Here is a 26,820-nt window from a genome sequence, read left to right as displayed (position 1 = left end):
AGGAAGTGGGATCCCACACAAAAAGTATATAACCTTCTGCCTCCCACTGCAGCAGAAGGATATCCCAGTGGTTAAACCTGGCCCTAACTCTGAGGTTCCCTCCCAGATATGCTCTCCTGCCTGTGGGCCTACCCCCACGCGCCCTGCACACCCACATCCCACCCGTTCTCCGAGGTTCCCTCCCCCACGAAGCCTTCTGATTCCCCACCCCTGGTACTAAGACACTTGCCCTTCACAGGAGCAACCAGCTACCTGGTCCATTGTTACCTTATTTGGATCTCTCTTACAGCTGTTTCCACCCTCCCATGTTAGGCACAAACAAGACCGTCGCCCCATAACCCACACAGTGAGCCAGCCCCCGGAGGGTGGAACCTTCACAACGACCAGACCAGACGGAATGATTAAGTGAAGGCGTCCCTGCCATCTCTTGGGAGGAGAAAAAGCCAGAACCGACAGTCCTCCGGGTGGACGGGAAGGGGGGTGGAGAATCAGGGCCCAGCCTCCCCGTGTGGCGACGCAGTGCTGGGTGCAGGTGCTCACTCAATCCCCAGCAACACGGGATCAAAACGTTACACTACCTTGTTGGCCAGTGGGTCTCTCGGTCCATCTTCGCCTTTCCCAACACTTAGCTCTGACTGCTTGCAATTAGTATCTGAGAGGCAATCTAAAAGAGTCAAGCTGCATTATGGAGAACCCCAGAACAACTGCAGGGCACAGCTCACCTCGTGGAGAGTGGCTCAAATGGCAAAGGCCGGCTCCTTCACCTACTCAGCTGGGCCTTACCAAGGAAATAAGATCAAGAAAGTGGTGTTCGTCTTTAGCATTTATTTATAATCGGAAAAAAACCGTTTGTTTGTTTGTTTGTTTCTGAGCAAGCACAGACCACAAGCACGTCACAATCAATTGGCTATACATGAATATTGTTTGTCATTTTCTTACTAACAGCAGGAATGGAATAGCACCAAGAGAGGTGTGCGTTACACGTTACATAGACAATCTGTGGTATGCAACAAAACCCAGGCCACAAAATCGTAATTAGACACTTCCTGTCTGCCTTGGAGAGGCAAAGGTATAATGGACAGGTTGGAAGCACCAGCAGATAAGGAAAAACTTGGAGGAGCCAGCGCACAGCCTTAGGCATTGTTTTTGCAGGCAAGCAAAGCAGGCAGTGGGAATGCTTCGGGCCTTGCTCTCTTGCCAGGGGAGTTGGGGAATCGGCAGGGAGATATACAAAAGTGGACAGACAGGCATCGGAAGCTTGGTCATCTTCAGAAAGGCAAAACCAAAATACTGTTTGTGAAACCAGTGTCAGTTTCAACCAGTATGTTTGGGATACAGAATGAGATTGGCTGAGTTTTATTTGTAAACAGTAGAAATCAAAGGAAGTTTCTGGCCGTGAAGGGACACATTCAAGAGTCAAAGTGAACTACAAACAGGGTTTTCTCAATCGCAGGAGTTAAAAAGACAGCGGCGGGGCGGGGGTGGGGGGGGTGTGGGGGTGGGGGTGAGGGGGCGGAGTGTTGAAAAGACATGATACAGGTTGCATCTAAAGCCGTAGGTGGGGCAGGGTAGGAAATTCAGTCCCTGGGGCTGCAAAGTGGGTGGGAAGCTACAATTTGGGCAAAGAAACTCGCATCAGGCACCGAGATCACATCATATGGTTGTGCTGCTGTGGAGACAGATTTATGTAGAGTAGCCAGGGTGCCTAACACGGTGCCTGGCTCACAGGCGTTCAGGACGAGAACGTGGAATGAACGTTCCTCTGTGCATCGTAAAGTCTGACTTACTTGATCTGTAAAACACATATGACGGTTCTCTGGAGAAATTCAAATTGTGGCTAACATCGACACACCTGACGAATGCCAGATCTTGAGCGAACGAACACACGTTGGCAAAATTCTCTGGGTCAAGTTACGATCACGCTGCTAGAGCTCTCCGGTTAATGTTAAGATTAGCTAGCAGATAGCTAGAATCAACGCTGAGATCTGCTCTGGTCATTTCCAGACAGGCATCCAAATCTGTGATGCGTGAACACTGAAACTCGCTAACTGTCTCTACCTTCTTCAAAACATCTCAGTTCCACGCCCTGAGATAGAAAGGAAAGTGACGGTGGGCCCGGCCGAGCGCTTCATTTCTAAGAATCCTGTTCTCTTAACAAATGCGGCCCGCACAGCACACACTTGACGTATTTGTGAAAGACGTCTCAGCCAGCCCAAGTGCCCGACAAGATGGGGTAAACAGTGACTCTGCTGCTTGAATGGTCAGAACCGGAGAGGACTGGGGGAGGCCCCGCTTCCTCCACACCACACGGACTGAAAGGGATTGGCGTGGCCCCGCTCTCCACCGCCACCGCCGTCCTTACACAACAGCGGCTGGGCACCGGACGAAGGCCCAGCCGTGTCACGGTGCCGGCGACGGTCAGGATTTCAAGGACAGGAGAAAGAAAGCGTACCGAGCAATGTACACGTCGCAAGGTTTGGGAATGCAATTTTTCCGGTAGGTATTTTGGGTTCCCCCGTGAGCGCTGGGGGTCTTTTCACAACTCTCTGACTAATGCCTACGATACAACTCTAGCACAACTAAGGTGCCACTTGCCACCCCACTGGGGGGGGGCGTTGGCCACACAGACACGCAAAACACGATACGGTGAGAGCTGCTTTCATTCATCAGTGAGGTTAAAATGCTTGCTAATCACTTACTAGGGAACTCTCCTAATCTTCAGCTAAGTCACAGAAATTTCCTCTAACCCGAAGCTCAGCAGCCTCTGTCCTCTCCGAGGAACAGAGCAAACACGGGTTTGGGAAGGGAGAGTGAACATCACCACACGTGTCACTACGTCTACTTCCAACCTTGTGTTTCTCAGAAGCAAGGAAGCCACGTTCTAAACACACTACCCTACACCCTGAACTTCCTTCCTCAGTCATCTGTAACCAGTTGCTCTGCAAAATTGGTAACACTGGATAGGCTGAGGGTAAACGGGGGAGAATACTCTCCTCTCAACTTCTTCATCTTCCTGTGATGTCTAGAACGTACCTAAAACACCTAACCTTTTCACCCTGGCCTGGTCTGAGTCATCAGTGGCATATCTATTACTTGGCATCCAACGGAAAGCCCACTGATAGGAAACTAAATGGAGTCACGCGTTTCTAACAGAAAATTCTATGAAAAGAGTTACTTAAACTTAACAGACACGATTCATTGTACGGACGTTAAGGCCGAGGTTTTTTTGCTTTTTAAATCTGGCCACAAACGTTGTCCACCGCTGAAGCCCAAGTTGAGCTTCTAAAGCACATGATAACCCTCCGAAGTTTGGAAAAGAACACATTCACCTCAAGTTCAGAACCGATCGCTGACACGGGCCTTGGGGGAGAACAGGGGGAGGACACCCTACAGGCATTCCCAAGTGTGGCCAGAAGACGTCCAGGCACTTGGAACTGCCTCTGCATGCTAAGGCCTGCCTGCCCCCCTCACCAGCGAGCGCTCTCATTTGCCGTGGGAGGCACAACCAGTGAGCAGCGCTTCCCGGGGTCCCTGGTGTTCCGGGGGCCCCCCACGGCGCGGACACCCGCGCCGCACTCAGCCCGGCCCGTCTAGATTTGGAGAGGAGGCATGCCGCGAGGTCTTTGAAACGGCATCCCTCCACTGAAAGAAACCAAACCAAAGAGCTCCCGGAACACTCAGGACCAAGGCAGATGAGAAGCCTCTAATCAATTTTGTGGCCTTTTTTGTTGGTTGGTTAAAAAAGGAAAAAAAAAAAAAAAGGAAAGAAGGATAAAAGGAAAGTGCAGTGAAATTTACTCTTTAGCCTCAGCCAGTTTATTGTTCATCTCTTTACTTTGCTCCTTGTCATCAGGCTGGGCAGCACTGGCACCCTCTGTGCTCTTTTTCTTGGAAGCCCGGCCCGACACCACCTGCTTGTCTTTGGCCTTCCGCGGGGGCTTATGGCTTGCTGAGGTCTTTTTTGGTTTGGAACTCTGAACGCTAGGTTTTTCCACCTGCTCGGAGAGACAGACAGACAGACCGCAAATACAGAAACACAAAAGGGGAGGGAGCGAGAGAGAGAGAAGTTAGAGAGAAGACACGATTAGCCAAACAGTAACTCTAACGACAACACTGGGCGTTGAGGGAGCGCGGGGCATAATGTATTTTCAGTGGCGGTAAGTCATATGGCTTCTCCCGCGTAAACCGGCTGGTCAGTGCCTGTGGCCACACACTCAGTGGCTCTCCGGCATGGTGGCTGTCACCACTGAACCACCCTGGTGGTGGATGATGTTACTGTTTTGCAACATCTGCTGCCGTCCCTCCCTAAGGGAAGATTATACCTCGTCACCCTGTTCAACTCAGGCAGGCCTATGATTTGCTTCCGTCAATGACATGTGAGCAGAAGTGATGTGGGTCACCTCCGACAGAAACCGGAGGGGCAGCCCGTGCTTCCCAATGCTCTCTTCTCCGCCACGAGCGAGGCTCTCCAACACCGGAGGCCCAGACTGCAGAGGTGGTGGGGAGTAGGGCTGTGGCCCAGCCGTGGTGGACGGGTATTAATAAGAAGTGAACCTTAGCTGATAGAAGACGCAGAGATTCTGGCATAAGCCAGCCTCTCCTCTGCTTCTGTCTCCAGGGCGGCCAGCTCATGTGGAGAAACCACATCTCATCTCAGCAAGGCCTTCAGCACAGCACTCTTCCTCTCCTGCTGGCTCCCCAGACTATTCTCCCCAGAGCCGCCATTCCGGCCCATCCGCTCTCCCCGAAACCCTTCCTCTAGCTCTGACCCCACTCCCGGGCGATGGCCTGGCCCTCTTTTACCCCCAGAACTCTGGGCCTGCTCTGTCTGGTCCCTCCATATGCCCTCCACCTCTGGGTTCCCTATGCCCCAATCTTCCCTCCTTCCTCCCCTTTGAGTCTTCTTTGGTGCAAAGCCAGCCCTACGTCCTGGGCCCCACGTTGTCTATGGATGATGGACAGAGATGATGTGGGGGTTCACAGGCTAGGTCATTTCCTCAGTGAGGTCCACGGAACCTGCACAGAACGTAACCAACCATCCTGGTTTGCCTGGGACTGAGGGCCTTCATGGAACTGGAACTTTCAGTGCTACAGCTGGAGGAGTCCAGGCAGACTGGGTTGATCAGCTACTTTACCTACAAATCAGTCCTGGGCCACATAGGAAACTCTGTTTCAGTGCGAGACTTTCAGATAAAAGCAGAGGAAAGGACCTCACACTTGTCCTGCTATTATAGATAGGGGAGCAGGTATTTGCACGATTCCACGTGGCTTGATAGCACAGAACCAGCTCTGGCAAATCGGATTCCTGCTTCCAGCTGTGTCTCCAACTTGGCTCTCCCCCTCAGGGGTGTGCACTGGATGCAAATAAGGCAAAGTCGTGTTATTACTCGGAAACCCCTGAATCCACTGCAAGTTACTTAGAATTGTAAATCACTTGCCAACTGTTTATTATAGTAACAAATTACCCGGAACACATCTTGCAGCTGATGTGACAGGTGTGCCTTGACTAAGACCTGGCGCTGGATAGTGTTTACGGAGGAAAAGGATGAAGAGGAATGAGGAAGCGTCCAGGGACTGGAGCGGAGGATGTGGCGGGGGCAGGGCGGGGAGGAAGCCAGGAGAGATACCTCTAATGGCCAGCTCTTCGGGCGCAAAAGCTCCCGAAGGGATTTTTAAGACAGGGAGGGCTTTAGGGCTCAGGTGGGATTTTCGGCCACTTTTTTGGAGCGGGGTACTTCTCAAAAGCCGAAGCTGGTTCTCTGGAAACCTGCCAGTCTTCAAGCTGTTTTACTTTAGGCACTGTTCCTTTGAACATTCCCTTTAGAATTCAGCAAAGGTTCCTTAGTGCCTGTGTGCTACGGAGAAGAGAAGGGATTTTCCAGGAGCCCTTAGGGACTGGGCCAGGGTCTGCAGGAGCCCTGCCCTCACGCTCTGCTGCAATGAGCCCCTCCGTTCTAGGTTGTGCTGAGGGGTTCCCCCACAAGATCTGTCTCACCTTTGGGGGTTCCTTGAAAGGTTCACTGTAGAGGCTGCGTATTCTTCTGCGATCAATCACCTTATTGTCGGCTGGCGTTGGCTTATTGGCCTCCCCTTTGAACTGGGCGCTGTAGCTGGTCTCATGAGCCATCTTGTCATCTGGAGGCTTATACTGGGGCTTGGCCTTTATTGGTTTCACAGGCTTGATGTCCGTCCATGCTCGGAATTCATTTCTGTGAATCAAAGAAAGCATAAGTGACATTAAACATTATCTGCCGGGAAGCAGGGCTCCCCGTCCGGGGCTGCAAACACCACGAGCTCTCGATTAGTGCCTGTGGGGCAGACGGAGGTGTGGCTGAGCGGTTAAAGTCACCCTTTGCTCACGGGCAAGTGCGCGTTTTCCTCCCTGTCAAGTTAATGCGGGCTGTGGGAATAGCCACTGTGGGAAGAAGGAGCTCAGGTTCCCAGCTACCACTGTGTGACCAGGGATAGGCAGTTGTAATCTTTGGGCCCTGTTTTTGCAATATCCAAAATGAGTCTGAAAACACGCAATCTATTCAGTCACTCATGGGCTTAACTATATGATTGAATGCCTGCTGTGTGTGAGGTCAAGAACATGAAAATGAGACAATGTGGCCAAGGCCGCATGCCAGTCCCCTTCCCTGCCTTGTCATGAGGGAGATCTTTTGTTAGCCAGAGCCCTCAAGGATAATTCCTCCCCTTGAGAGCAGGGGGCTCACTTCTTATACTGCCAGAAATGTAATAATCTTAATCACTGTGGATGAAAATACTTACGGAATGACTAAATGCTTGCAGATCACAAATAAACAATGCACTGAACATACTTCGGATGTCACTGTTAGGACTCGTATTGGGGTGTGTGTGTGCGGGAGAGTCTTCACGTGCTCCGGTGTGAATGGCTATTGGCCCTGACCCTATGATGACCACCATCCGAGTCAGTGTGGACGTGGACCGATTTTCTTACTTTTGCTGTGAGGATCCTGTGGATTCGAATCAGTTATTTCTCATCTGTTATAGGGCTGGAGACTAGCTGGGGACAATGTCCAAAAACAGGGTAAAACACATGCTGCTGTTGGAGGCCACAGGGTCCTTCTGGTCTGTTAAGTGCGTGACATTTGTTGGGTCTGTTCTCATCTGGGGCCGTGAGAAGCTGTGTTGTAGGAGAGGAAGGGTTGGGGTGTGAATATCTGTGGTTAGGTTCTTGCAGCTCCCTCCTCACCCTCACTGATAATGCCCTGCTTCGGGGCTCAGAGATGGGAAGCACAAACAGGAGGCCACAGGGGATGGCAGAAAGACCTGAGACTATGGTGAAGACACATGGGTCCTAGCACCGCCTCTAAAGAGCGGCGGAGCCGGCTTCTCCCCTCTCTGAGCCTTAGTTCCCTCACTTGTCAAGAAAAGACTCAGACCAGACAATGTCTTTATGATGTCCTCCAAGCTCGGAGGCTCCCTGAGTCCATGAAGCAGGTTTGGGAACACTGAGCCACTTGCCGGTCATTGGACCTCTTGAAGGGAATTGGCTCGTTTGTGAGCTGAGTTTCTTAAGAGACCCTCCCCCAAGCTTCAGACTCGCCTTTCCACTGCAGCTGGGACCCCCACCTGGAGGCCCCACCAACTCAAACTCAACCCAAACCATCTTGTCTCCTCTGCCAAATTGTCGCCTTCATTCCCTCATCGGTCGATTTCCTTCTCTCATTCATTCACTCATTCACAAAACATTTACTGACTGCCCAAGGTCTGTCTGACAAGATGCTGAGCTCTGTGGAGGCCACACTGTGTTAAGAACAGGCTCTGGGCTCGAGATGTGGGAGGCAGAGGGAGTGAGGTTACTCCAGGACAATAAGAAAAGAGCCATGAAAGGGGGGAGTGGTGAGCTTCACCTATGCCGGCCTGGGAGGGAGTCGGGGATGTTGGTTCTGGAGCGGAATCAGAGACGGGGCAGGGAGCCAGCCAGGGTTCTGGGCAGAATGAAGGGTACACAAAGAGGCTGCTGAGACACGGTCCTCGATGGGGACCTGCAGGCAGTTCGGGCGGTTGAGTTGAAGCTTGTGGGGAAGAGCACAAGAGGCTGGACAGATCCTGAGGTCCTGCCAGCCATGCTGAGGGGATGGTCTGGACTGTAACAAGAAATTGCCAAATGACTCCAAGCCAAAGATGAATGTGGCCAGATCAGTCTGGGGAGAGAGAACTTTGGCAGCAGTGTGAATGGCAGACAGACGGGGAGAGGGGAGTCGGGAGGCCAGGCGGGAGACTGTGCAGTGAGCCAGGAGGAAAGCCGAGCCCTGAACCAGGACAGTGGCAGTGGGGACAGAGAGTGGCTCTGGGCCAAGAGGGAAATGGGCGGGACTTGAGAGTGGCTGAGCTGTGGGAGGCCAGGGTCAGAGAGGAACCTGGAGACTCCAGGATTTTGGTCTGTGGGTGGCAGGTGCTGCCCACTGAGACGGAGAACGTGGGAGGAGAAGGGGACTTGGAAGGTTGAGACCCGCCTGACTGTGTTAATGGCACCCATCTGGTCCGGCATCAAGGCTGCTTTATCTCCTTTTCTGTCCTCTCCTCCTCCCTTTTACACCTCCATTGGCTCAACCAGTTACTATGACCTGACTTCTGAGCCATTCTGGCTCTCCACACCGGCCTAGAGCTGGCCCCGGGTCACAGTGGGGGGCATGGCCACCCAGGACCTGTCTAAGGCTCCAGCTGTCCCTCCTTCCTCCCAGCCTTCAGAACTCAAGAACCACCAAAGCCCCTCATACAAGGCTCACAAGTAACAACCCGGTTCCTGAATACATGATGGCAGGACCCGGAGTTCTCCACTCTTGCCCCTGCCTGCTTCCAGAATTAGGACTGCGATAGGTACACGCTGGCCCTAAAAACAGTTTCCGGATCATTTCTCCCAGGCCAGCCTCTGCAGCTTTCTGTATCTCTGCAGTGGCCCCTGTGGGCTGGTAAGTGTCTCACTGCGAGCATTATCCACAGGATACGTCCTCGTGGGATGTATCCTGACCTTAAATAACTAATCTTCCCATGAGGCCGTGTTGGTAAGTCCTATGATAAGTTTACTGTGATTACGATCGACTGTTAGGTTGAAGCCCAAATTCTGTTACTCAGAACTTTCGTTGAACTCTCCACAAAACTTTCCCCAGCCACGTGGAATAAGTAATCATATGTCATGAAAACAGAATTAGCTACCATTCATTAGTCACCTTTCATAAGCTGGAGGGTGCTTTTGGTCTGGTTTTGGTATTTTTCTCTGTAACCCTTACAACAACTTTGAGAGGAGGTGGTTTTAGATCTCTAATACTACCAAAAGAAGGTAACCAAGGCTCAGAGAGGTTACGTGGCTCGCATAAGAGCAAACGGCTGGCAGATAAGCGGAGTTGAAGTGCGAGCCCACGTCAGTCAGCTTCCACAGGCCACATCCTTCCGACGGCACTCGGGCAACGGGCTGGAGCTGCACGGTGTTTGGCCTGTTCTCACTGGAGGTGCTCGTGCGGGCTCAGGCCTGATGTCTGCAGTGCCGTGGAGAGTTTATGTGACACACCCGAGCTCCTCCAGCCCTGAGCTGCCCCTCCCAGAGCACAATGGGCCACATTCTCAGGTCAGTCATGTCCAGAGCCTCTTGCCACAAGTTTACGGGCCCCTGTAACCATGGACTCCCCTGTCTGTGCAGCCAGATTTCAGCTTGATCATCCGTCCATTCATTCATTCACTCATTCAGCATGGGTGTGGCCTGTGGCCCACAGGGAGGAGTAAGCCCTGGTTGAGACGGCTACGGTTTAGTAGGTCGGGATCTGTCCATGTGTGACCCAAAGCAAATGGGACAGAGGGAAAAGGATGCTTAATTCTGAAGGGGGCACTGAAGGGTGTAGACACAGAAGCGGACAAAAGGAATTCAGGCAGCAGTCCGAGTCTGTGTGGCAGGTTCAGAGAGCAGGTGAGCTGCTCGGTGTGAAGAGTGAGGTTCTCAGAAGGATGTCAAGGTGACCGGGCCGGTAGGAGTTGCGGCCAGGCTTACAGAGCCTGGAATGTCATGTTTAGATGCTTGAGCTAGGCCTGGGGAGCCGCCGAACGTTTCTGAGTGAGGCAGCCTATCGCTCCAAATTGCTGATGCCCTCCTCACAGACTGCCCCTGTATTAATTATTCGTCAAGGCCCTGCTCTGGGCTCTCCTCTTCCAGGAGCCCCTCCTGGATTTCTCAGCCCAAAGTTTCCTCTCTCTCAGCTCCTGGACACCTTACTACATTGTCCAACTTTGTGGTTACCTATGCAGTTTCATGTTATTTTAATGATTTCATGAGTTTATTTTACCTCTTTTGAGGAATAAGATATGTAACAGAAAATTCTTGATGGAACCCTACCTTTGAGTCCAACCTCTTTTGCATGGCTGCAGAGGGATGTCCTTCAACTTATCCTATGTCCAACTGCAGGTTAGGGGCAGACCCCATCTGTCTAGGGAGGACCCCATCTGTCTCCCCCTGCCCCGCCAGGGCCCTTCTCTCACTCGGGCTCCCACTCAGAGCCCTGCTCCATATCGTTCTCCCATCCTTCACAGGATTTAAGGGCTTGGCATCGGGTGAATATTTAATGGAAGTGGCTATTATTTGATTTCACTTCTGGTCAGCTTACGGCCCCTCTCCTGATCCCTTCCCGCCCTGTCCAGACGGGGCAGACACTCGCTCCTGGGAGGCGGGAAAATGTCCTGCCTGTACTGGTGTTCCAGTGCCCATCATGCTGAAATGAGTATGTGCTCGCAAGCACCTGAGCCGGGCGGAGTCCCTCTTCATCAGGGACAGGGCTGCGTTTATCTGTGTTTCCCTGGTGCCCCACACAGCACAGAGCGATACCCTCAGGATGTATTTGGAGAATTAAAGGAAACCAAGCGTTTCATTCTACTTCAGGTACTCACAAAGCTACTCACACTTGGGGCTTCTATTATTGCTAAAACCCACATACCCCACATCCTTAAGTCCTTGTAGGGAAGAGTTGCCCTTACGAAAGCAAGCATTTGGTGCCTCCTAAGCTTTCATAAAATCCATCCTCCCTAGATTGACAGGAGGCAGCTCAGAGCCCCTGGTAAGTGAAGCTGCCATAGTGGTAAAGGGCTGGGGGAAGGAAGGAGCCCCTCAGAATCAGGGGGCAGGAAAGGGGAGGAAAAGTTTGCTAACACTTGCCTGACACCTACTTCTTTTAGTTTGAACCCTCTGTGGACCCAACCTCCTTTTACCCTTTTAATATCTCTAGGAGGTCACCGTTATTAGCCCCATGTTATATATGAGGAATCTGAGCACAGACAGGTGTAGAGACTTGCCAAACCAGTAAGCAGTTATTGAACTGTGAGTCTGTCTGACTCAAAGCCCCCACCCCTTCCACCATCCCACACTTGGGGTGGGTGTACAATCCACCTTCAAGTTCATGGCAGCTTCAGCTTCAGGCAGCCATCACAAGACAGCAATGCCCTTCAGCCAGTCTGGATGCCCCAGCCTGAGGCTCTGAGCATACTGGGAGGGTCCCACATCTGCAGGCTACTGTCCCTGGCATCCCAGAGATGTTCCTCATGCTATGGGTCCTCCTGGATCATGATGTGGGGAAGTCATGGGGACAGGATTTCCAACTGCATTGCCAAGGGCCCACTGTCCCCTCCCCAGCAGATCATTTGAAGCTTGATGCATGATTTCTCCCCTGCACAATCCCTGCAGGGGCAGAGAAGGGTTTGAGACCATGCTGTCCATCCCTCTGTGAGTGGGTAAGCTACACAGACAAGGAGGCCCAATCAGTATGTTCAAGTTTGGGTTTAAAGGACTCCTCTGATGGCCCCTGTGTGCTGGGAAAATTTGTGGAGAGAAACCAGGGCCAGCTCCCAACCCTCCACCAAGGAATGGCAAAGGCAGGCGCAAGGTGAGCCATCTCATGGAGACTTGGTGGACAGGATGTTCCTAGGCTGTTCCCACAGGACCTTTAAACAGGTGCATACCTGCGTTCAGAGCAACTGCTGAAGCAGCTTGCTGACCAGGCAAAGTTTTTAAAGGAGTCAACAAATACCCTACCCTCACCTCCTCCTAGCCAGTCCCCACGCACCATCTCACTTCAGCCCTCAGTGCCTCCTCTCCCTGGACCACAGCATCAGGATCACAGCACCAGAGTCTCGGTCCCCCACCCCACTCTGAATCATCCGGCACATGCCATGGGAGAGGTCTTCCTCTAGCTCAGCCATGAGCATGCTACTCCCCCACTAACACACAACAGATCCCAGTTGCTACAGGACCAAAAATAGTCCGAACTAAGGCCCCTTCTAGCCTCCTCGTGCTGTGATTCCTCAGGATGACACGCACGGCCCTGTGACTTGGCCCCACGTTACTTTTCCAGCCTAATGTCTTCCTCTTTTTCAGTCATTCACGTCATCATTTAGCGAGAACTTTCTGGGCACCAGGCGCTGTGCAAAGCTCTTTAAACAAATCACCGGATGTAGCAGCATCAGCCCCGTGTCGCAGGCACTATCACTGATTTTGCCAATGAGAACACCATGCTGCCCTTCCCCAAACACACACTGCACCTTCCCACCACTGAAGTTTTGCCCATGCTGTTCCCGTCCCCAGTCTGCTCTTCCCTCCATGCCTCCAGCTACTGAAATACCACACGACCATCCATGCCAGGCTCGGGTGCCCTCCCCTCTAGGGGTCTTCACCTGCCCCACCATTGCTTCGAGCTTGTTATCCGACCTTCGTCCCTCTGTAGCAGTCATCGTGCTCTCAGAGGAGGTTACCTGTGTAGATGGCTTTCTTCCTACCCAGAATGTACAGGTATTAAGGATCAGGACCGTCGTTTTGCACCTGTGTAATGCTCACTGTGCCTGGGCCAGCGATTCGAAATGCAGCCTTCACCTCACTCACCCGTGTGAATGGCTAAATAGGAAGTCCCCAGGCTGCCCCGGCCACAGACAGGGCACAAAGTTGCTACACAAGCATCTCATGGCATCTGGCATCCATATCACTTCTCACCGTATGTCCACAAATTCTTGGACACTCCTCCTTTAGGGGTCCCTAATTCCCCTTCCCTTGAATGTGATTGGACTTAGTGACTCACTTTCAACACAGAATATGGTGGAAGTGTCTGTATGTAGCTTCTGAGACTGTTGCGGGCATTGCAGCCCCTGGCTTGTTTGCTTGTGGAACCTTCACACTGAGGACAGAAAGCTGCCCTGACCTGGGGATACTCAATCAACCCTTATGGAGAGGCCTGCATGGCTGGGAACTGAGGCCTCCTGCTAAAAGCCTTGCAAGTGAACCACCTTAGAAGTGGATCCTCAGCCTCAGGCAAGGATGACATCAGATGACATAGGGAGAGACCACCGGCTAAGCCATTCCTGGATTTCTGACCCTCAGAAGCTGTGGGAGATAATAAACATTTGTTGGCCTGAGGTGTTAAGTTTTGGAGTAATTTGTTACATAGCAATAGATCCTAATGCAGACGCCTGTTAGAAATTCTGCCTCTCATTAACAGGGGTTTAAAACATCCACACTTCATTTCGGCAAGGCAGAAGGTACCGGTGTGAGCGGAGCACAGGAAGTTCAAGTTCCCAGCAGAACTGTGGCACCGAGTGAACAAAAGGTCATGATCTGGTTGTAAGAAACTGAGAGGGACCATACTGCAGCCTTCACTAGAAGGTAGCAAAGCCTCAGCTGCAAGGGAGCTGATAATGCTGCACCTGCCTTGGGGCCAGAAGGGAAAACACAGGCCCTCAGGAGAAAGTGATGTCTCAGAGCGCACAGCACATTCAGGTCTCAGGGAGGTGCAGGCAGAGAGGTTAACAAGGTGATAAGCAGCATAGAGCCCGGGTCAGAACAGAGAAAATGGTTCACTGGCGATGGCACAGGCTCTGGAATGAGATAAACCCAGGCTCGATCCTGGCTCTAATCCTTGGGCCAGGCCCTCACCTGCTCTGAACCACAGTGAGCTCCTTCGGAAAGGACTGATACATGACCTACCTCACAGGGTCGATGTGAGGTTCAGTGTGAATGTATTCACTGGAGAGGCCCTGTCCATGTGTATCAGAACTGCAAAGCCCATGGTGGATAACCCGTACAGTCCACGTATTTGGTTTTCATTACAGAGTTGTTTGTTCGAGAAAAATCATTGGGTATCTTCTACATTCCGGGCCCAGAGCTAGCAACATAACGTGAACAGGCAGAGGCAGCAAGTGCCTCTACTGAACTGGTGGTCAGGTGGGGAGACACAAATAATCACACAGTCAAATGTCTGTCCCTATTGTCGTATTCCTGGCCGCTGCGGTCAACATTCCGGTCCTAGGAGAGGGCACAGTTTGGGCAGCAGCTTCCGATGCCAAGTTTGTTTCTGAATGCATTTCACATTAGACTCGAACAAAGTCGCATTCAGTGAATGCCTGATTAATTAAATCTCCAATAGCGACTGTCTGTCGTACACAGATGTTCGCTTCTTAAGGACTTGTCCCACGTATGCACATTTTCTTGCCGTGATTCAAGGGGAGATACTGAAAGGGCAATTATAGGGAGGAGACTGAAGATGGGCGGGGAGCTGGGTGATTGATGAAGCCAGGCCCCAGGAGAGGGAGGAGGGCGGGCGTCAGGAGAATGGAGACAGGGTTTGGCCTTGGAGAGAAAGTGTTGCCAGAGAAGAGAAGAGGGGCTGCTCTTTCATTTCTGATTTGAAAAAGCCCACCATTTATAAGAAACAATGAAATAGAATTGTACAAGGAATAATTCGACTGCTGAGGAGAATATCTACATGTGTTAATTGGTACAAAGCACTTCTTGAGAAAAGCAGGGATTTAGAATAATGGATTACTGCCAGCTACACTCAAATATAAATTCCACGTCTGCGCCCACAAGGCCCAGATTTATTATGTATCTGGGTTCTTGGGAAATAAAATTCTCTCCCCATCCTCCTGACAACAAAATTTTCAACAACATTCCTCGACTGCTTTATGAAGAAAGAAAACCCTGCTTTTAAGCCTTGATGGACTAAAACCTTCCTACAGATTCTCACAGGTAATTTACGTTGTCATGGAAACGTATGAAGTCTCTGTTCAAAAATCGTGCCTACATTTGTTATATTAAAGGGTTCTCGAAGAAAGGAAGCAGGCTCTTTCATGAAATCTCATGGAGACAGTGAATGCTGTCGGTTGCCAAGCTATTGTCAGGAGCTGGGTCAAGGAAGTAGGATCTACAGATTACAAAGAAAAGAACACCTGAGCCTAGAGGGTTGCAGGGGGCCTGGAGTAGCTTGTCTCTCTTTTCAAAGGAAAATGGAAGATAGTTTCTCCCTGGCAGAAATGACCCGGTCAAGAGACGAGCTTTGTGATCCTTGCCTGTGTATCCGCTTGCATGTATCTTTCAGCTTCTTTTGTGTGAAAGGGAGAAAAGGGAATCTTAGAATGCCAATGTTCTAATCATTTAGGACCTCACCTCTTATCCATTAATATCCAGTAAACACATGCACCCCATATAGAATGGTTTCTTAAAATGAAGAAAGCATTCACTTAAATGCAAATAGACATCTCGATGTAAAGAAAAGCTTAAAGCTAGTCTAATGTGAATAGAGAATGAGTGGAAAAGAATCCATCCTTTCCCTTACATGGAAAGATCCGACATGAGGCTGTTGGCAATGATGAGTGTCAGGGCTTGGGGTCCCTCATTAGGCAAATGGAGATTCCGCAGGTAACCGCTGAGTCCTGTCATAGGCTGCACGCAGCTCAAAGTCCCTGTGCACCTGGGAGATAGTGTCTCACACAAAGAAAACCCATGTGTATAACATGTATAGAATTACGAGGACAGATAGCTAAAAATAAAAACTGCTCAATTAGGAGTCAATGCGTTTCTACACGAATTAATTTACATTGCCATACTTACTAGGCGCTATGCTAGGAACTGCATGGAAGAAAAAGAGTGCAAAATAAGAAAACTACAGTCGGCAGGTGGAGGATGAGAGGGAGGGAGTGTGGTAGTTAAAATAAGTACACATTCAAATACACCCAGGAAGAAAAAAAAGGAGAGCTAGAAGAGAGCTTATAGGAAAATCACAATGAGTCCCTCCTCACTCTGCCCCACCCCCCAATTCCCCATTATTATCTGAGTTTTTTAGTCATAGGAATTCTGGGGTGGTTGTGTGACGAGACCACAGAGCTATCCAGTTGAGGTTGAAAAGGGAAGGCTGAATTCCTCTGGTTAGTTGGGTCCCCAAAGATCTGTGTCCATTAATTGCAGAAAGATGGTTCCTTAGACAGGAAATGGAAACACTGAGAGTATGTTGTGAAAGGTGGGAGAGAGTGCTGTCTCCTTCTGCGGGTAGACCTAGAATTCCGGGAGTACACTCCTATGAGATGAGCTCCGCACAGTGCCAGAGACAATGTATGATACATCTAGTGAAGTGTTCAATAAATTTAAGTTTCCTCATTTTTTGTTTGGTGCATAGGAAGTACTTAGTAAATATCTTTTCAACAAATACAGCTGGTGCTGAAGAAAACACTTTATGACTTGAGACACATGCTAATTTACTCTTTAAAATGTAGCTCAATTATAAGGGAATATTAGGAACAACTTCATGTCAATACATTTGACGATAAAGATGAAATGGACAAATTCTTAGAAAGATGCAAATTACAAAACTGACTAAAAAAGAAATAGAAAGGGGCGCCTGGGTGGTGCAGTCGGTTAAGCGTCCGACTTCAGCCAGGTCACGATCTCGCGGTCCGGGAGTTCGAGCCCTGCGTCAGGCTCTGGGCTGATGGCTCAGAGCCTGGAGCCTGTTTCCGATTCTGTGTCTCCCTCTCTCTCTGCCCCTCCCCCGTTCATGCTCTGTCTCTCTCTGTCCCAAAAATAAATAAACGTTGAAAAAAAATTTAAAAAAATAAAAATAAAAATAAAAAAGAAATAGAAAAACTGAATAAATATGTATCAAGTAAAGAAACTGACTTAGTAATTTAAAATCTTTCCACAAAGAAAATCTAGCCCCAGATGGTTTCACTGGTGAATTATATATAACATTAAGGAAAAAGTAAATACCAATCCTAACAATCTCTTGTAAAAAAGAGAAGAAAAGAGAACACTTCCCAACTCATTTTAAGATGGGGAATACCAGGTATTTTTCTGACACCAAGCCAGTCAAAGACATTGCAAGAAAACTACAGGCCAACATTCCTCATGAAATACAAATATTGAAACTCTTAACAAAAAGTCAGGAAATCAAATTCAGCAATATAAAATATTTATAAAATATATAAAATATATATAAAAATGTTCAAACTCCATGAACGAATGAGGGGTGCCTGGATGGTTCAGTCAGTTAAGCATTTGACTTGATCTAAGCTCAGGTCATGATCTCACGGTTCATGGGATGGAGCCTGTCAGCATGGAGCCTGCTTGGGAAACTCTCTCCCTCTCTCTCTTCCCCTCCCCCACTGTGTGTTTTCTCCCCCCCCCAAATAAATAAATAAACATTTAAAACAACCCCCAAGGAACAAGTGAGGTTTATCCCAGGAATGTAAGGTTGGTTTAATACCCCCAAGTCAGTTAATGTAATATACCATTTTCATAGACTAAAGGACAGAAACCACATGATCATCTTAATAGACACAGAAAAACCATTTGATAAAATCTAACACTTTTTCATGATTAAGAACAAGCTCAGCAAAGTAGGAAGAGAAGATAACTTCTTCAACCTAATAGATAGCATCTACAAAAACTCTATAAATAACATCATACTCAATAGTGAAAGACTGAATGCTTTCCTCTAAAGATCAGGAACAAGGCAAGGATGTCCACTACTGTCACTTCTATTCAACATTGTACACAGCCAATATAATAAAGCAAGAAGAAGAAAGAAGTACATCTGTCATTATTTATATAGAAATTAGAAAGAAGAAGTAAATCTGTCATTATTTATATACAATACGAACTTGGATTTAGAAAATCCCCAGGAATCTACAAAAAGTACTAGAACTAGTACTAGTGAGTTTGGCAAGGTTGCTGGATACTCAATCAATATACAAAAATTAATTCTATTTCTTTAGATTAGTAACAGACATCAGAAATATTTAAAAAAATCAAAATCCATTCATAATAGCATCAGAAAGAATAAAATACGAACAAGTTCAACAAAAGAAGCACAATGCCTGTAACTGAAAACTACATAACATTGCTAAGAGGAATTAAAGACCTAAAGGAAGACATATACCATATCCATAAATTGGAAGATTCAATATTGTTAAGGTAGCAATTCTAGAAACAGATCTATATATTCAAAGCAGTCCTTACCAAAATCTCAATAGAAATTTTTGTAGACAATGACAAGCTAATCTTAAAAGTCATATGAAAGCACAAGAGATCTAGAATTGCCAACACAATTTTGAGAAAGAGAAACAGTCTGAGGATTTACACTACCTGATTTCAAAAGCTACAGTAAACAATACGTGACTGCATAAAGACAGACACATAGATCTAAGAACAAAACAGATCATTCATATTTTTGCATACAGTAGTGTGTTGAAACTGGCTTATATTGGTTCGCAGAACTAATTGTCAAATTTTTTAGTAATTGGGTGAGCTGATTATTATACTACTGGTAGCTTGAAATCAGCCATGTGAAGAGTCACATCAGGAAATTGACCAACGCTATAAATCAGGCTCCTCCTTTTTTCCAGAATGTTAGTGAAACATTTACCATCATACCACTGCTCACATATGTGGTTTATTTATTTTTGAAAAATGTGTTAAGGTAATTCAATAGGGAAAATGATAATCTTTCCAACAAATGTGCTGAGAAAATTGGATATCCATGTGAAAAGAAAATGAATCTCAGTTACTATCTTACACCATACACAAAAAAGTTAACTAGAACTGGACTACAGACCTAAATGTAAACCCTAAAACCATGCAACTTCTAAGAGAAGAAATAGAAGAAAATCTTTGTGGTCTTGGATAAGCAAAGATTTCTTAGATACGATACAAAACCCCAAAGCAATAAAAGAAAAAAAAAGATAAAATTAGGTTAATCAAAATTAAACTTTTTACTCTTCCAAAGATACCATTCAGACAAGGTAAAGACAAGCCATGGTCCGAGAGAAAATATTTGCAAAACATATGTCTGATAAACTATTTGTATGCAGAATATATAAACATCTCTTAAAACTCAATGATAAAGCAAACAATCCAATTTAAAAATGGGAAAAATATTAATAGACACTTTACTACAGATTGTCAACACCACTAGTCATTAGGGAAGCACAGATTAAAATCCCACTAAGATACCACCACATATGCACGAAAATGGCTAAAATAAAGAACACTGACAACGCTAAATGTTGGCAACAATGTGGAGCAATTGATCTCTCCTACATTGCTGATGGGAATGTAAAACAGAATAGCCACTTTGGGGAAAAATTATTTTTAAGCTAACCATACACTTACAACATGACCCAGCAGTTCTACTCCTAAATACCAAAGAGAAATGAAAATATACATCTACAAACAATTTATAGCTCAATGTTGGTAACAGCATTATTCATGGGAGCCAAAAAGCTGGAAATAACCCAGATTTTCATGAACTAATGAGTGAACAAAGAAAATGGGTAGATCCACACAATGGATTTACTCAGCAGTAAAAAGGAATGAACCAACTCGGATGAATCTCAAAAACATCAGGCTAAATCAAAGAAGTCAGACAGAAGACACTACATAGTATATGATTCCATTTTTATACAATTTCTAGAAGAGGCACATTGTAGAAACAGGAAGATCCATGACTGCCTAGGCCTCAGGTAGGAGGGTGGGCTGATGGTAAATGAACACAAGGGATGGAACATTCTAAAGCTGTCTTTCAAGGATGCTTGCATCACTATATTCATTTACTAAATCTCATCAAACTGTGCACTTAAAAGGAGTGAATTGTAGGTTATGTAAATTATATCTTAATAAAGCTATTATAAATCCAGTTGGAACATCTTCTTCCCTCACATCCCTCCCCTTGCAGGGAAGTGATCCCTTCCTGCTTTGTTGTCCTGGGACTTCCCTGTACCAGCTTCTTTGTCTGATTTCTCACATTGTCTTCCTGGTTATTTGTTTCCAAGCCCATCTTTGAGAACCTGGAGGGCGGAGGCGGCTTCTGAGCCAGCTCTGTGTCCCTCGTGCCTGGTTTGGAGGCTCGAACAGTTCAGCAGGCACTTAAATCAGTGCTGCTGAACAAGCCGACACCCCTGAGTTTACTTTCTTAATTGTAAAACTAACACATGGCAATTGCGGTTGGTTTTCCATTTTTCTTCTTCCTATTAATTTGTAAGAAAGCTCTACAACTCCTATAGATAAAAATAAAAGAGAGTAATTCTTTGTAACTATGTTTCCCAGTTTATCTTTTCTTTTATATATAGGAATAAATAAGGATATGAAAAATATCTGTATCTATATATCTACATCAGAGAGAGGGAGATGGAGATCTGTATCTGTAGAGATATCCATATCTATATTCTCTATGTATCCATGTATAAGCTTTATATTTGAACATGGCCTTGTCTATCAACCTTCTCCTTTATCCCGTTTACTCCTGGGGTTAAGCTTTAAAACTTCCCTTATGCCACAATCACGTAAATAATTATCTGTAATCCCATTTTGCATGTTTGTTTCTTGCATTGAAATCTTTAAGCCACTGGGAATATATTACTATTTTTGTGTCGGCTGCTCGAGTGGGAAAGGCAGCACTGTCTCCATTGCTGGCAAGTTGGGGAAAATATAGCCTGACTCAACCCAGCAGGACAAGGCTGCGTCTCCAGGGCTCCGTAGAGTATCAGTTACATCGCAAGCGCTCAGTGTATATTTGTTGAATATGTGAATTAATGAGCGAAATCTTAAAACTGCCATCCTTTGATCTAGCAAGGGATAAGTTTTCCACTTCTAGAAACTTGTCATAAAGAAATAGCTGGAAAAGAAAGCATTTTTTCATGTATTACACACTCTTGATAATCATCCTGTGTGAAGGCGGCAAATTATTCCTTTGTTTGGAAATATGAATACATTTTAGGTCTGACAGTGCTGGAGCATGACCAAATCTCAGAAATTGTTAAGTAATGGGGAGCATAAAAATATTAAGTAGGTAATCCCCACGATGCCATTTTTGGTGCATTTAATGTCACGTTTGTTTCTTGTTGCTAATGATTCATTGGAAGTGATATCCATTAAATTCTGCCTTCGGCTGCCTGCGTTCCATCTCATCTGAGGTAATGGGAGCTGTGGGAGCCCAGCAGGGGAAGAGCCACCCGGCAGTAAAAGGGTGGGCAGTCTGCTGAGTGGAATTCTGGACTTCATTTACATTACAGGCACCACTAACCTCTGGTGGCTTCAGTGACTCTCTTTCTTTTTGCGACGCAATTCTATTTCTAGCAAGTCTTTCAGCAACCTGCTGGCTCTAAAGAAGGACATACTCAGAGGCATCAGAGTCAGAACAAACGTGAGACTATTTTTCAGGCCATGAAATCTGAAGGGTTGTGTCAAAAATGGGACCTAGGATATCTTCACGAAGCTGCAACGTCAAACTCAGTCCTGTTAGTCACTTGCCTGGGCCAGCAACCAGGGTCACGGTGATATGGCGTGGCACCTTTCGAGGCCAGTTGCTAAGGGGCAACGGGACAGCCAGGGCTGCTGGCTTCCTTTTTCCTCTCTCTGCCGGAGGTGGGAGGCACTGACACATATTCACGCTTTAACCTTCAGGATGGCCCCGGAAGGCTGGAGTCTCCTGAGTCCCAGATCGGTGCAAGAATTTACTTGGGGTGTCTCTGTCAGTCAGGGCCAGATTTGAACCAGGTCTGTTCAACTCCAGATTTCAAGCTCCATAAGCTGCCCCACGAAGGCTTGAAACACTTTCATTAGTCTGTGTCTTTGCACGGGCCTGTCCTTACCTTGAATTTTTTCTTTCCCTTTCCTACTGGGGAAACTGCTACTTCAAGATGCAGGTCAAACCCAGGCAAAGAAGACAGTAGAGAAAAAGATTAAGGACACAAACCGGCATAATTTACGGGGCCATCAGGAAAAGGTCTGCGTTCCTAAGAAAGGCAAGCATCACATGATACATTAGGTACCTGACTCTCCTGACTCGTGTCCCCACTGGTCAGCAAACATACTGAACACAATGCCTTTCACGCAGCAGGTGCCCAACCAATATTTTATTTTATCTTTTACATTTTTTTAATGTTTATGTATTTTTGAGAGAGAGAGAGACAGAGAGAGAGACAGAGAGACAGAGCACAAGCAGGGGAGGGGCAGAGAGAGAGGAAGACACAGAATCTGAAACAGGCTCCAGGCTCTGAGCTGTCAGCACAAGGCCCAGTGCGGGTCTCAAACCCACAAACCGTGAGATCATGACCCAAGCCAAGGTCGGATGCTTAACCAACTGAGCCACCCAGGCATCCCTGAACCAGTATTTTAAACATGGTTTTATGCCTCTGAGCCTCTGACAGGTATTCTGTTGAATAAGCATTTATGAAGCAACCCCGAGTAACTGCTGTTAAGGAACTTCCAGCTGAGTGCTGCGAGATGCTCTGGGAGGTCAAGGTTCCCATGAGAATCTGAAGGGTTTTTAGAAGATAAATAGGAGTTTTCAAAGAAGGGGAGACACTGAACTTCCTGCAACCTTCCCTGCTCTGGGCTTTCCAGGGCTATGTGCAGGAAGAACAGCACACCCATGAACTCATGAATGCAGCCTTAGCACTTGGACTTGTCTTAGTGGCCTGGCCTTCCTTCCCTGGATGGCCTGGAATGGCAGGGACCAGCCAGTGAGGTCACGAGCTATCAGCTGGGGGAACAAAGCCCTTCAGAACACCTAGTCTTTGGGGGAAGCAATTAATATTTCATAGGAAACTTCCTTCACGCCAGTGTCCCTGCATTCTTTGTCATTATGCAGGTACTGGGCTGGCATCCAGGTGACTGGAAATCCAGTGACTGTGAGGGGAGGGAAAAGAAGGAGTGTGTCAGGGCCTCCAGGGTACCAGTTGTCCCACAAAAACATGCCCTCATCTGTAATCCCCACAGCAGTGCTATAAGGTGGAGACTTTCCCCCATTTTTACAGAGGAGAAAACCAAGGCCCAGAGAGGCAAGTGATTTGTCCAAGGGCACAGAGCTAGTGCATGGAAGGGCCAGAAGTCAAATTCAAGGTGACTAACTACAGATCTGACATTTCCCTATCATCCTACATTAATCTGTTTCTATATACAAAACAAAACAGAAAATTTAAAAATTACTTTTTTCTCTTTTTAAATATTAGAATAAAACGTGGAGCCCCATATAAAGTGCAGATTAGGCACCCAGAAGGAAGGCACACTTTTGGCCATTGGCCATGGCTGTAGAGCCATGAAAGGGCCTCTGTGACCTCTATACCTGGAGGGTCAAGGCCAGACTCCGCACCAACCGTGGTTTCTGACCCTGCCACGGCCCACCTCCGCAGGCCTGTTGTCTCCCACTCTCGTCCCTGGAACAGCTCAACCACACGCCTGTGCTGGTCTGCACTCATACTCTTCCCTCTTTCCAGAATGCTCTCCTAGGTCTTATGCTCTTTACATCACCCTGCTCCAATGTCACCTCTGTGAAGCCATCACTGACCCCCAGACAAGGGGTCTGCCAAGCTCCCCCAGTGCATCCTTCCCCACCTCAACCACATCTTGAAGACAGCTTATATTCTCCTCTAGGCTGGAGGCCCCGAGGGCAGGAACTGTGCCCCAGGGTCCCGCCCAGGGCCCAGCACAGAGCAGGCACTCAGAAAAGGTGCACTGAATGAACAGGATTGCATGAAAGTCACAGAACAGCAAAGCTGAACAGGCACCCCAAGACGTTCTCACCTTATTTCACGGTCAAGGATTCCACAAAGGGCAGTGGAGAGGTGGGGTGGGGTGAGAGGTGGGGTGGGGTCAAGTACCAGAGCTCAGACTTGACTCTGGAGGCAGAGGGAGCCACTCAAGATCTCAGAGTGGTGGAGTGATGTGATAATGTGGCCTGGGAGCCACTTTGGTTGTTTTTTGTTTTGTTTTCGTTTTTTCTTTCTCATGACCTGTGGCTTATTTGTGAGCAAAACTTGAATTTATCCATTTACAACTTATTTTATAATTTGTTGTAGCAATTACTTTCAAGACAAACATCTTATAACTAAGTAGAAGTTAAAAACAATGTAAAGAAAAAGAAATTGAGAACAATGTTATCAGACTTTAGTAGAGTAAAATCAATGAAGATTTCTTCCTACCGGGTTTTCTATGTAGCAAATTGATGTTTTATGTTTTAACTTAGTTGGTTTCTATTTCTTATTTAGTTTTTCCAATTAAAAAGTACATAAAAACTTTTGTCTCTTTTATTTTTTTTTTAATTTTTAATGGTTTTTTTTTTTTTTTTTTTAGAGAGAGAGAGAGAGAGCAAGGGGGGGGGGAGCAGAAAGAGGGAGACACAGAATCTGAAACAGGCTCCAGGCTCTAAGCTGTCAGCACAGAGCCCGATGCGGAGCTCAAACTCATGCACCAAACTGTGAGATCATGGCCTGGGGCAAAGCTGGACGCTCATCTGACTGACCCATCCAGACACCCCAAACTTTATCTCTTTTAACTAGGATCTAGGGAGCCACTGTGGTTGGGTGAGTCAGGTCACTTGGTGACAATGAAAGGTTGGGGACAGGGAGAGATTGGAGGCTACATCTTCACATATGTTCTATTTAATGATGGTGAATTAGAACTCACTGTCAATTCTGCTCACAATTTATTTCATTCATTTGTTGCGTGCCTACAGCAGTTATAACATAGTTACCCTTTACTGAGGGCCTACAGTATACAAGGTGTTTTGCCCTCATGATTTAACTTAATCCTTAGCACTACCCTTTGAGATGAACACTATCACTTTCCAATTTATGGATGAGAAAACTAAGCTCAGAGAGATGAAGTTACTACCTGAGGCCTCAGAGAAATTGTGAGCCAGGCACTGCGTTAGCACCTGAGGATAAGGGACAAGGAGCTCACGGTCCAGTCGGGGCCAGAGGAGACAGAGAAACAGACTTGAGTCATGTGGTATGAGAAGTGCTGTAGCAGAGAGAAACACAGCGGGCTGAAGAGGCCCAGAGCAGGCCCCCAACCACTCTTAGGGATGATGGATGAAGTCTCATCGTGACAGCTGGCAGAAAAAACGCGGCACACGTTGGAAATAGGCCTACCCTCGTATGACTTACTTTTCTCTTTTTGACTATGCAAAACCTAGGAAGCAATGACTGAAGGCAGAAGGATAAATATGCGGGGCATCGCTGCATGCGATTCAAAAATCATCTTCACGCTTGTGGTCATTTAACACAGAGGCTCCCGCATGTGACTTCCCAACAATGGGGACTGGCCCCACCTCTCTGCCTCAGGAAACTGTGGGGCCATTAAGGTAGTCCCCAGGATCCTGAGGGAGACAGGGATGACAATCCAGCAGCAGATGGCTCCACACAGGCCCGCCACGTAATTAAGTTGCTGTGAGAGACAGTGTAAAGAGATAAATGAATTAGTTGGGGGAGGGGGGGGTCAGGCACCGAGGGTGCCGGCTGTAGGACAGCCAGCATCAAAGGGGGGTCAGGGACGAGACACCTCCAAACAGCCACCACTCTGCACTCGCAGCTGTGCCCGTGTGCACGTCTCAAGTGTGTGCACATGCGCTCTAGTCAAGCAGGGCGGCAGGGGTTGGTAACAGAAGGACACGTAATTCTGCTTTAAGATTAATCATGATAATGGTGATGGCAGTGAAAACAGCTTACATTACAGAGAATCTTGCCAGTGCCAGGAACTGTAGGAAGTACATTTATGCATTATCTCATTTAATCCTCCCAGAGACCTCACGAGGCAGGCACAGTTAGTACCATTCTCATTTTACAGATGAGGAAATAGGAGCTGAGGGTAGTTAAGTGTCGTGACCTTGGACAGCAGTAAGTGGAGATGCTGAGGTTAAACGAGAATAATACAATGAATAGCCGTGTCCCAGGACTGAAGAGGGGAACTCAGCTGAGGCACAGAGACAATACCGCATTCCAAAGGGAGGCACGCTGTCACAATGCAGAATTGCCAAAGGCCGAGAATAGTAACAGGGACAGGATATTGGTGAGAACTCTGTGTGCCAGCGAAGGGGCCACTTTCCCTCCAGCTGAAGTCAAGAGAGAGGCACAAGGACATCTGGATCTTAGGGGATGTGATAGTGACCCTCCTGAGTCAACAGGGACTCTCGTGAAAAATCTGAAGGTCAGAGATGGCTGGCTAGTCTGTCCAGGAGCAGAGACAGGGAGAAAGGGCTGTTCTGGGGGTGACTTGAGCCGTCCTGTGGTTAGGGCAAAGAATGTATGGTGCAGTTTCCCCGGGACCAGATAGCGTCAAGACAGCCACCCCAAGGGGCAAACATTTCAGAAGAAGCTAGAGGGACCATGGGATGCCCAGGGTGGAGGAGGGGGTGTGGAACCTGCCAAAGGGGATCCCCTTTTATCCGTTTAATCTCTCTCCTGCAGGAAGAGATCCATGGTGGTGAGCGCGGAGGCCTCTAGAGAACCCAGCAAAGCAGCCACAAGAGACAGTCCATCCTGAAAGCCTGCTGGTCCAGAGAGCAGCAATCACCGTGACCACGCCAGTCCCAGAAGAGCCCTTCCGTTCCCTTTGCCTCGTGCTCTTGCTGCCTGAACTCCAACACTGGGCAGGTTGGATGCAGGGTGAGGGATGGGACAAATGAAGTAGAGGCCCCACCGCGGGCTTCTCCTCTGGAACAGGCCAGAGCTGCAGGAGGAGAAGAGGGATTAACTTTAAACAGACTGACATGGTGACTATGA

General features: G+C 47.7%; 1 protein-coding gene across 1 annotated transcript in view; it reads right to left on the bottom strand.

The window, feature by feature from the left end:
- Positions 1-26,820, bottom strand: part of MAP6 (microtubule associated protein 6) — a 74,949-nt gene that overhangs the window by 16,297 nt on the left and 31,832 nt on the right. Inside the window, exons 2-3 of the mRNA XM_047070372.1 lie at positions 5,996-6,209; positions 3,799-3,995 (exon numbers count right to left, since the gene is read on the bottom strand). Of these exons, the coding sequence (XP_046926328.1) occupies positions 3,799-3,995; positions 5,996-6,209 (411 nt within the window). The remainder of the gene's footprint in view (positions 1-3,798; positions 3,996-5,995; positions 6,210-26,820) is intronic.

This window comes from Lynx rufus, unplaced genomic scaffold (genome assembly GCF_022079265.1).
Source record: "Lynx rufus isolate CCGP_SWC_20201006 ecotype Redwood Valley unplaced genomic scaffold, mLynRuf1.p SCAF_9, whole genome shotgun sequence".
Classification (NCBI taxonomy): Eukaryota; Metazoa; Chordata; class Mammalia; order Carnivora; family Felidae; genus Lynx; species Lynx rufus.
The sequence above is the reverse complement of the archived record's forward strand: the minus strand, read 5'-3'. Positions and strand labels throughout refer to the sequence as shown.